We start from the raw sequence: 12,133 nt of genomic DNA, 5'->3' as shown, positions 1-12,133 counted from the left end.
TAATTAATGTGTACTTTGTGGGGAGATCTTGATGACTATGTAACTTGATTTTAGCACAATGATTTTTTGCCTTAATTATTTCTGTGGTGTTGGCCAAATATTTTTTTTTTAATTTCCAAATTTTTTTTAAAATTTTCATTTGTTTTATATTTACTAATTGGAATTTGACTGTAAAGAATTTTCCTTCCTTGTCCATTTATTTCTTGTTTATTTCTATTTAGTTCTTTATATCATTATGGTCTCATTAACATTTGTTTTATTCTATAGTTTATAATTCATTACTATTGTGTTGCTCAGTTTGTCTTGGATTTAAGTTCTCTTTATAAATAAAACTTGGATATGACCAATTATAGTGGAGTGACTGAAATATAGCAGTGGAATTTTAGGACTTTCCTGATAAAATGTGAGACAAATATAATAATAATAAAGTATAGGATATTTGATCTTGAATGAAACCTCTGTAGATCTACTTCAGAAGAAGATTAGGGCTAATCTTAAGACTTTAAAATGCAGAGAGAAGCAATTTTTGAGTCCTCCATACTTATCCTTGCCCACACTGCTTTGTGCACCCACTCTTTTCTGTCCCTCACTCTCTCATCCAAACACATGCGCAGAATAAACTCTGTGTGAGCTTTCTTTGGCGTTTCATGGGTTGAAGTATTGAGAAATGTCACAGGTATCACAGCATCCACTAAGTCATTGTCAGTCATTTGTTTACCTTTATTTGGTCCTGCAGATGTCCACAAAGCATAAGCACTTAAGGGCTAATTGTTTCTGTTTGGCCTCTGAAAATCAGTCTCAGTTTGTTGATGGTGAAATTGTGATCAAGTTATTTTGTAAATTAAATATTATAGAGTCAAAAATATTTTTCTTCATAATATATTTTTTCTGTGAGTTGTGTAATGGGTGTTTTTTCCTCTTTCTGTGTTGATTACAGTGAACTTTAAAGAAGTTTGCAATTTATAACATGTCATAGAGAATCAAGGAAGGCAGAGCTTAAGTCTCCCAGAGGGGATTTTTATCCACAAGTTTACCAAATGCAGTCAGATATGAAAGGGACCATCCCCGTAGACTGTGGCCACCCCTACCCCCTGCCCTTCCTTCACAGTCCAGTTTTGCTCCCTCTGGGTTGTGAATCAGGGAGTGAATGGACTGTATCTGAGAGCTACATTTGGAAGAGTTGGGGATAGTTGGCTTTTCTTTTTCGATTAACATAGATAATTGAGAATTGGTCATTTATTTTGACCGATCATTCTTAGGAATGCATAGTACACAGAATTTATGGAATTTTTAGTATTTTTCCCTTTGGCCTTTTCACTGTTGGCAGGTGTTTGTGTTAAAGATTTCTCATTCCTCCTGTTTTCTCCCTTTCATAACTAGCAAGATTTATCCTGGGAAATATTTCAAAAATCTCCTATGTAATTTTGTTCAACTCATTTCAGACCAGGATAAGGGTAAGAACACCACATTTACTTGGGAAAGAGAGTTAATTGTGCTCAGTAGTAAATTTTAAATGGAGATATTTGTATCTAAAGTCTTTTTATTCTGTTTGATGTCACTGGATATAATAGGTGATAGGTGTAAGCTGCTTTTCATTCATTTGAGCTACTATATTTCCTTTGGAGTCTCATCTGAGTTAGTAATTAGCACTGGATTTGGAATGTAAAAGCCAAGTAGGTCACTGTAATTGTAAATAATAATTGAAGCTGGCTAGGTGGGTAAGATAGTAGGTAAGTAGTAAGACTGCGACAGACTAAGCGAATGCCCCATTTTTAGAGGAGGCAGCTGATCAGCTGATTATTCCCGTAGGAGAATACAGAGTCATTGTTGCCAAATGCAAACTTCTGTGTCCCCTCCAACCTGGTTTTGTTTTGTTTTGTTTTGTTTTGTTTTTTGTTTTTTTAAAGTAAGCTCTATACCCAGTGTGGGGCTTGAACTCATGACCCTGAGGTTGAGAGTTGCATGCTCCACCGACTGAACCAGCCATGTGCCCCTTACCCCCACCCCTTTTTTTGTCCCAAGGAAAGCTGCAATTCTCTATCCTTATGTGAACATCTTGGCTTAAATATTAGAACTAATTAATATTTTTATGTAAATAAATATATACACAGGGACACACATAACCAATCATATGTATATAGCGTATGTGTGGTGTTTATGTGTGTATAAGCTCTTTTTTAAAGTTTATTTATTTAAAAATTTTGTTCTTTAATGTTTATTTTTGAGATAGAGAACAGGGGAGGGGCAGAGAGAGGTGGGGGGGTGGGACAGAGGATCTGAAGCAGGCTCTGCACTGTCAGCACAGAGCCTGATGCAGGGCTTGAACTCATAAACCACGAGATCATGACCTGAGCTGAAGTCGGATGCTTAATCGACTGAGCCACAGAGGTGTCCCGGAAGTTTATTTATTTATTTTTGAGGGGGTGGGGGAGGAGCAGAGAGAGGGTGGAGACAAAGGATCCAAAGCGGGCTCCATGCTGACAGCAGAGAGCTGGATGCGAGGCTTGACCCCACAAACCGTGGGTTTTATGTATATATTTTTAACTAACCAACCAGTTGTAGGGACAAAGCTTGGCCCATGGACTTTGAGTTTGCAAGCTGTGGACTAATTCCTATGGTGTGATCTCCTCAGTTGATTTTGAGTCATTCTGTTACCTTGAGTACTATGTAATGGGATCAGAATTGTAGGATTAATTTTGATGAGCAGAGTATAGGTAGTAGAAACTGGTTTCCCCAGGAGTTTGGAGTTTTTTTTGTTTTGTTTTTGTTTTTGTTCTGATTTTTTTTTTTAAATGTTTATTTTTGGAAGAGAGGGAGTAAGAGTGTGAGGGGGAGAGGCAGAGATAGAGGGAGACAGGATCAGAAGTGGGCTCTGCACTGACAGCAGAGAGCCCCATGGGGGGCTTGAATTCACAAACCATAGGATCATGACCTGAACCAAAGTCAGGTTCAACCAAAGGCTTAACCACCTGAGCCACCCAGATGCCCCAGGGCTTTTGCGTTTAGTATTAAACAATATATAGCTTACTAGCTTACTAAAATTATAGATAACAAGAATCGCTGATAAATTTATATTACTGATAAATTTATATTACTGTATGTTTAGTTCAATACATTATTCTCTCTAGATAGCAAATTGATTACAGAAAGGAATGTAAAAGAGCAATTTGAAGTAGGGAGACTCTGGAAGGTTGTTTGGATTCTGATAGAAGAAACCCTGCACAGCAGGTGTGAGTGGGAAAACATGGTATCCTCCATGGTAACAGGTTAATGGACAAACCAGAGATACGTTGACAAATGTCTTTCAACACCTCAGTTCAGGGTTTGTGTAGCAGGTTTGTGTTACAAAATGGCAGCCGTTGGTGTTTTGATGGATGAATTCAGCAGTGAACTTGGGTGTTTTAGGTAGGCTGTTACTTTCCACTCTTCCCTGTTATCTTGACTTCATTTATTAATGTAATCTGTCTACCCCTCGTGGAGATTTGAGTTTGTAAGGTCTGCTCAGGAGTAGATGTATACTTCGATAGGATAATTTTAACCCTTTATATCAGTTACATGATTTACAAATATTTTCTCCCATTTTATATGTTGCCTTTTCACTCTGTTGATTATGTCCTTTGAAGCACAAAGGTTTTAGGTTTGATACAGTTATTTTGCCTGTTTTTGTTTTCCGTGCTTGTGATTTTGGTATCATATCTAAGAGATCATCGCCACGTCCAGCATCATGAAGCTTTTCCCCTATATCTTCTCAGAATTTTATAGTTTTAGGTCTTATATTTAGGTCTTTAATCATTTTAAATTAATGTTCCAGGGACGCCTGGATGGCTCAGTTGGTTAAGTGTCCGACTTCGGCTCAGGTCATGATCTCGCAGTTTGTGGGTTCGAGCCCTGCGTTGGGCTCTGTGCTGACAGCTCAGAGCCTGGAGCCTGCTTTGGATTCTGTGTCTCCTTCTCTCTCTCTTCCTCCCCTGCTCACACACACATACACACACACTCTCTCTCTTTCTCTCTCTCTCTCTCTCTCTCTCTCTCTCTCTCAAAAATAAGTAAAGATTAAAAAAAATTTTTTTAGATAAAAAATAAGTAAATTAATTAATTGTTCCATGTGGTATAACATAAGGGTCCAGTTTCATTCTTTCATTTGTGGATATGTAATTTTCCCTGTGTCATTTGTTGAAGACACTGTCCTTTCCCCATTGAGTGGTTTTGGCACCCACCCTTATCAAAGATCATTTGACCATATGAGGGTTTATTTCTGGGCTCTCTATTCTGTTCCATTGGTCTGTTTGTCTTTATGCCAGTACCATACTGTTTTAATTATGGTAGTTCTGGAATAATGTTTCAAAATCACAAAGTATGTGTTCTCTAGAATTTTGTTTTTCTTCTTTTTCAAATCTGTGTTGGCTCTTGAGAATCTCTCAATGCTTCTACATGAATTTTAGGATGAATTTTTCTATTTTTGTAAAAAATGCCCTTAGCATTTTGATAGGGATTATAATGAATCTGTAGGTTGCGTTGAGTAATGTAGACATCTTAACAATATTAAGTCTTTCAGTCCAGGAGCATGAGGTTTGTTTTATTTATTTGTGCCCTCTTTAAATTCTCTTAGCTGTGATTGGTAGATTTCAATATGCAAGTCTGACCTACTTGGTTAGGTTTATCCCTAAGTACTGTCTGTTTGTTTGTTTGTTTGTTTGATGCTATTGTAAGTGGAATTGTTTTTTTAAATTTCCTTTTTGTTAAAGCAATGTACTCTTAATGCACCTTAGTTTTTCTTTTGGTCTATGAATGGTTCTTTACTGTTATATTTATGACATCTATTGCATAACTGAGATTAAATGATGGTTCATAGTATAGTCCTGAGAATGCACAATATTGTTTTTCTCTAAAATTATCTTGGGCAGTTCTCAGGCTATAGATACAAACACCACATAAACAATTGATACAGTGCATCAACAAGTGTAGAAAACCATCAAAAAGGATGACACCAAGTTTTCTGGAGATTTGTTCTTTTTCCATTTTACTGAGGAAACTTTTTAAAAGTTTTTTTTTTTATTTGTTTAGACATAGATTGTGCTTTCCAATTAAGTAAGAAGAGAGATCCAGTAGTTTGTTGTATATTAGAATTCTTATGGTTAATATAGTCAGACATTTGTAAGGGAACAAAAGACTTGGAAAATCAAATTTAAACTAAATCTGCATGGGCAAGTTGAAGGTTTCAGCCTTAGATGAGTACCATGCACAATAGTTGAGAATAAAGTACCTTTATCTAGATTGAATGATCTCTAAATATTAGATTCATTTTAAAGAGGCATCAACTATACTAAAAATTTTTTTTTAAAATAAATAGACTGGCACTGTCATAATTTCTAAGGCTAATGTGATTTGTGAGAACATTTTCTTTGAATACGGAAAAGCAGTTGTTTATGGTTATCTAGCTTTGTTGATTTGAAAATGCTTAATGCTCATGTTCGGGGCAATAAGTAAAGATGGAAATATCATGCCTTTTCTAAGTTTTCTCATACTCAAGAAAAAATTAATGACTTTTAAATAATAACTTTTCCTTGGTTAAGGTGGTTAATAGTGCTAAATATCAATGGACTAATACCTTTGCCAAATAAATGTTTTATTCCATGCAAAGCAGTTTGAGCCCTAAACTCTGAATTACACTTTTTGTGTAACATGTTGTTGGTAGTTATTGTCTGATGAGTCTTCCAGGTAGAGGCAAGGTGTGTCCTATAACACATTTTAGAATTGTGACTAGAAATATTTGGTATGTGGAGCTTTAAAACATTACATCAAAAGATGCATAAATGTGATACTTATCTTTCTGAAGAGTGATTTTACATGTAAGTTAAGCATTAAAACACAAACAGTTTTAGTTTGAGGCTCAGTTCTATTGTTCTATTAAAATACTATAAACTGTTACGTCAGTTAGACAAATAGCTTTGTCTTCACTTAGGGGAATGAACATGAGACCCAAAGTGATCTATTCAGAATGACTGTGAAAAATATTAATTGTCTTAAATTCTCTCCTTTTTTAGAAGTCGATGGAGTTCTGGAGTAGGTGGAAGTGGAGGAGGGTCTTCTGGAAGGTCCTCAGCTGGAGCTCGAGATTCCCGCCGACAGACCCGAGTTATTCGGACTGGGCGGGATCGAGGGTCTGGGCTTTTGGGCAGTCAGCCCCAGCCAGTTATTCCTGCTTCTGTCATTCCAGAGGAGCTGATTTCACAGGTATGGATCTTGTGGAACACTTCACACAGGCAGCAGAACAATATTCAGTTAAGTACTTAAGTGAACATACTGGGCTTTAGTCATGACTTGCAGCATGAATTGTGAAATACTGCTTCTAGAAAGCTGATTTTGATAAAAGTATCCTCACAAGAAAATTAGCATAGCACTCTTCTTTATTTTTTATTTCAGGCCCAGGTCGTTTTACAAGGCAAATCCAGAAGTGTCATTATTCGGGAACTTCAGCGAACAAATCTTGATGTAAACCTCGCTGTAAATAATTTACTTAGCCGGGATGATGAAGATGGAGATGATGGGGATGATACAGCCAGTGAATCTTACTTGCCTGGAGGTTGGTGGATCACCATCATGGTTTTCTTAGCTTTAGAGGGAGAAACTTTTTTTTGAGTGGGTAATGGCATTATAAAGTACAATGGGTTTTCTGACGGTTCTTTCCAAGGTGGTAGGTATTTCTCACTGTAGTGTTTAATTTGTAAAATACCTTTTAGGGGAAATGGGGAAATGTTTTTGCTCAGTGGACTTGCGTTCTATCCCAGGAAAGACATAGATGTATATGCATGGCTTTATCACTGTCTGACAGATGACTCTGGAAAGTTGTTTTCCGATGCCCTTATTACCAAATATGTAATAATTGCATTTAGATTTTGGCTACATTATATCTATGATGTTACAAATATCTTAATAGAGATCTTTTTTTTTTCTTGTGATTATTTAGGTAGCCCAAGTGACACTCATGCATTTGATGTTCCCTAAAATCTTTGTTTAATAACATTAACTTTATTTCCTAGGTAGTTAGGACTTTTTCCTCAGGGTATGTCAGTAGTCTGCATCTCATTCTAATCTGATTTAATTTTCAGAGACCTTTCAGTGGTCTACAGATATTTTCTGTATCTGCTTTATTTATGTTTCTTTCTGTTTATAGAGGATCTTATGTCTCTTCTTGATGCTGACATTCATTCTGCCCACCCAAGTGTTATTATTGATGCAGATGCCATGTTTTCTGAAGACATTAGCTATTTTGGTTATCCTTCTTTTCGTCGTTCATCGCTTTCCAGGCTAGGCTCATCTCGAGGTAATTTTGCATTTATTTCTTTGTGATCATTGGCTGGCTATATGGAGAGATAGTGATGGAGTTCACTATGTTTTAACTTTTAATATTGTAGTAATTATACGTTAATACTTATTATTCTTTTTGAATGCTTTGGTATTAAACTAGTTATTTTTGATTTGGAAGAGCCACAAATAGTACTTCACTTTAGAGATGATCTTATCTACATTGTGGAATACCTGTCAAGGGATTTGACTTACCTAACTGTATTTTTAATTAGGAAAATGGATTCTGAACTAAAAGCAGAATTCTACTTTACAGTGACATGCAGCATTCAGAAAACAAGTCTCTTTAGTTTATTTGATTAAAATAAAGTGATTATTCTGTTCATTTTAAATCCTGGCTAGATGGAAGTGAGAAGTATGAAAAAATTTAATAGAAATGGGATTGGCTAATAATTAATATGTGGAAAAGTATAGCTTATTAAATGTTACTTTCAAAAGTTTGAAATAACTTGAAAGGTATAGTACATAGTAGAGGTTAGAAGATTTTGAAATCCTGTGAATGTAAGACTTTTCTCTGTATATGTTGGTATAGATTTAACTTGTATGTTAACTTTATTAAGTCAATTTTTTTAGTTTCCAGAATGTAAAACTGCTTGATTCCAATAACAGACAAGAATCAGTTATATTATCTACTGATCATTAGTAAACTGGAAAAAATTGCTATGTTTTATTAAGACCTTGCTACAAATATCGAGTACTTAAAAGCAGAGTTTAAAAATAATAAACCTATGATGATCTTACAATATACTGAACCTGTTACGTAATAGCTTTAAAAAATTTAAATAAATCCATACTTTACTGCCTTTATCAAACATTTCATTTTCAGATGTTTAATATCAAGCACAAATAACTCCTTCTAAATTTCTCCCCTTTTTTTGGTCATTCTGTGTAGGCATTGCTTGTCACTTGAACCATATGAAATTGAGGCTGCTTCCATTTTGACCTGCATGGATGGCAGTTTCATATGGTTCAAGTTAATGTTGTTTCTGATCCTTCTTATCCAAGTCTTGGGAAGTATATTTTGATTACTTACTTAAAAAAATAATGAGCAAACAAAAAACACCCCCTCCCCCAACAAACTGTCTGTAGAGAGTTTGAAGGCCAGTTGCAGGGGAAGCATTTTTGTAAGGAAATCTTTATCTTTCTCTAAAGATAGTTAAAAAAAGAAGCTTGTCTGTTTCTCAAAAATTTTTAAATGAAACTGACCATGAACATCCAGTCTATAAGATTACTCTGAACAAGGGCTTGAATTATCAACATTTTTATAGTTAATGTTAATGGATTTGTATTTTATCCTTTTCAGGTTTTTTCCTTGTTTGTATAAGGTTTTGTTTTTGTAAGGCATTCTACTAAATACTCTTGATTTACATATGTATCTGATATGTTGAAATTCTTATTTATGCACATTATCTAGTAGATAAAGTTATGGTAACCATCTTTAATGAAAGCCAAAAATTTTTAATTCCATTAAAAATCCATTTTAAAATAAAGTAATTCTGTTCTAAAATTAGTAGTTGGAATTCAAAAAAGTCTGCCTCTACATAGTTCTCAAAAATGCTAGTTTATAATTTTCATAGATTCACTTGAAAGAGTTAATGTTTTGAATGTTGCATGTCAGGCTTACTAGATAGACATTTACATTAAATTTTTGTGAGTAGATAAACTGCTGTTAGTTGCATCCTGAAGGGTCTTTACTAGAGAGTGGCTTACTTTTATCCCACTGGTGTGACCCAATTGCATACCAGTTCTCCTTCTTCCCTTAGAGAGAGACTCTGAGCTGTTGCGTGAACGTGAATCCGTTTTACGTTTACGTGAACGAAGGTGGCTTGATGGAGCCTCATTTGATAATGAAAGGGGCTCTACCAGCAAGGAAGGAGAGCCAAACCTGGATAAGAAGAATACACCCGTTCAAAGTCCAGTATCTCTAGGAGAAGATTTGCAGTGGTGGCCTGATAAGGTATTTGGAAAGATTCCCACCCTTTCCATTTAAATGGATTCCTGGCAAACCCAACTGCCTCCCTCCCCCACCAAGATTTCTATTTTATTTCAGAGTTTTGTACTACCATTATTTAAAAAAACAAAAAAAAATTTTTTTAATGTTTATTTTTGAGAGAGAGAGAGACAGTGTGAGCAGGGGAAGGGCAGAGAGAGGGAGACACGGAATCTGAAGCAGGCTCCAGGCTCTGAGCTGTCAGCACAGAGCCCAATGCTGGGCTCAAACTCAGGAACCGTGAGATCATGACTTGAGCCGAAGTCAGATGCTCAACTGACCAAGTCACCCAGGTGCCCCTGTACTACCATTATTTTATTTTAAATATTTGTTTACTTTTGAGAGAGCACGTGTGAGTGAGCATGAGTTGGGGAAGGGCAGAGGGTGAGGGGTTCAGAGGATCTGAGGTGAGCTCTGTGCTGACAGCAGAGAGCCTGATGAGGGGCTCAAACTCACAAATTGAGAGATCATGACCTAAGCTGAAGTCAGACGCTTAACCAGCTGAACCATCAAGGAGGAGCCCTTGTACTACCATTATTTAAAACACACACACACACACACACACACACAGACATAAGTGATATTTTTGTTTTGTTTTAAAGTATACATAGAACATCTTTATTTGGCACTACAGGAGTCATCTTAGATGTAGGTTCAGTGGTGCTATTATTTGTTGTTGTTTTTCTACTTGATGAAGTAAATTGGAGAAATCGGAATGGTAGTTCCAGATAACACATCAGCATTCTGTTTCAGAACTTCTTTTCTGGTGATAATTTTGCCAGTAACTGATAACCCTTGGTAGAAATTTGTTTTATAATGTCAAGTGGACCCCAGCTACTTCAGAGCAAGTTTGTGGTCATCGATAGAAGCCCACAAGTCAGGGCAAGATAGGGATCTGTGTTTCTTTTGACTAATTAGTTGCCCTGTTTCATGGCACTGAGTTCCGACAGACCCTTTGCTCTAAATGCTGTGGGAGACAAAGCAGGCTGAACAGGAATGGACTGGGAGATCGGCTCTGCATCCTGAAAAGTACAGTGACTGGCTTCTAGAAGGCATCCAGGATTTGTTAAGTTGATTTGAATCTTTAAAAATCCATCACTGCTGCAGAGGAAACATAGTGTCTGATCCTGTTGATGCTGTGTAGGTTTCGTTGTCCTGAGTGCTTGGTAATGGCTCCTACAGGAAGCCATGTTTTTCATCTCTCTTTTGATGTGCCTTTTTCTTCTTATTTCAGAGCCAGTGGGCAGGAAATTTTCTTAAGTAGGAGTAAAAGAACGTAAAAATTTTGAGGTTAATCTCTAACAGATAAGGAGATTCTGATAGAGATTTTTTTTTTCTTTTTTTGAAGTTGAATTTGCATTTGGGATATTAAAGGAAAATACTGTTTAACTTTTAAATTTATTTTTCATAGTTATTGCAAATCTTGATGTAGTTCATTTATTTTCTTCTGTATTCAGCTCATGTGGAAAGCTTGAATACAAGAAGGAACATGAATTTTAATCAGTCTCTTTGTAAGCAAAGGTTATTCTGTTTTCTTTGGCAGCTGACAAACTTTCCCTGTATTGGCATTCTCTTACTTCTTTCCATCAACCTAGACATGTCCTAAGTTCTGCTTGTATTCCATGTGGTAGAAGGTGATTTAAACCTAGGGCTTTTTTCCCCCCTCTCTTCCGTACATTGTTCTGTGTTTCCTATTTCTCTTGCCTGGATCATATTAGCCTGTGTCTACTTCCATGTTGGCCGGAAGTAATAGAGGATTCATGAATCTTGTTTTAATAGTACCATCACATATATATTAGTCTGGGCTTCTTTATCATGTACTATTTTTGATGAATGAGTGTTTTAAACAGTACAAATCTAGCAAGCTTTTTCCCTGGCCAGCGTATGCTCTGTTAGGCTTAGACAGTCTTTGTTGCTCTTTACTAATAGGCATGTTTTTAGTACAGCTTGTTTTCAGAAACAGTTAATAAGTACATCGTGATATCTTGAGACTGTGCAGACTTAATAACACTTAATGTGTTATTTCCTTGATGTTTAGACATCAAGGAGGAATAGGAGTGTGTGAAACAAAATATATCCTTCCTGTAGCTTTTTTTCCTATTAAACCCCTAATTTAAAATATTTGCACTGGAAAAGATCTACTTTTTATTAGCTTATGATTGAAATTTAGATATAAAAAATGCAGTTTAGGGAAAAAATAGCTTAAGCCTAATCAAACTCTTAAGCATTATCATAGTTATCAACAAATACCAGTAGTTGACCATATTGGCCCCCCCCCCCCAAAATTGGGGGTAGTGATCCCTGGGAAGTACAAGGGTTTTGGTGGAGGGGAGCTTGATGTGTGATCAAGTGTCAGGTGGAGGGTGCAGGGAGATAAAGGGTGTTGTCAGCATTCACTACTTAGAAGTAATGTCTCTTTCTTTCTTTTTTGGGTGAGGAGGGTTAAAGAATGCCTGCCAGCTTAACTTCAGAAATGACTTAATCCAGTATTTTTAAACTGGAAGTTTGCGTAGTAACCATAGTATCTTCACTCTTCATTGTGTTGGGGTACATGAGAAATTCCATTGGTTAATTATCTTCTGGATTAGTACTGACTTTTCCCTACTCCCTATTTAGAGAAACAGCAATTTCTTCAAAGTTTCACCATTTTGTAGGCTAATAAAGTTTCTTTCATAGTAGAATGAGTGCTCTCTTTAAGCCTTTTATAGTTAATATTGAACTGAAAATATTTCAGGTAACCTTAAACTTTAAATATTTCTATGAGTTATTCCTTGAGTT

General features: G+C 36.1%; 1 protein-coding gene across 8 annotated transcripts in view; it reads left to right on the top strand.

Moving 5' to 3' along the window:
• UBR5 (ubiquitin protein ligase E3 component n-recognin 5) overlaps positions 1–12,133 on the top strand; it is a 136,536-nt gene that overhangs the window by 48,445 nt on the left and 75,958 nt on the right. For 6 of the 8 annotated variants that reach the window (XM_045049766.1, XM_023248400.2, XM_045049763.1 and 3 more), the window contains exons 6-9: positions 6,045–6,234; positions 6,424–6,583; positions 7,175–7,324; positions 9,111–9,322. In XM_045049766.1, coding sequence (XP_044905701.1) covers positions 6,045–6,234; positions 6,424–6,583; positions 7,175–7,324; positions 9,111–9,322 — 712 coding nt within the window. The remainder of the gene's footprint in view (positions 1–6,044; positions 6,235–6,423; positions 6,584–7,174; positions 7,325–9,110; positions 9,323–12,133) is intronic. The other 2 variants (XM_045049765.1, XM_045049764.1) reach the window with 1 other exon arrangement.

The sequence above is a fragment of the Felis catus genome, chromosome F2 (assembly GCF_018350175.1).
Source record: "Felis catus isolate Fca126 chromosome F2, F.catus_Fca126_mat1.0, whole genome shotgun sequence".
Taxonomy (NCBI): Eukaryota; Metazoa; Chordata; class Mammalia; order Carnivora; family Felidae; genus Felis; species Felis catus.
Note: the sequence above shows the minus strand (reverse complement) of the source record. Positions and strands in the feature narration are given on the sequence as shown.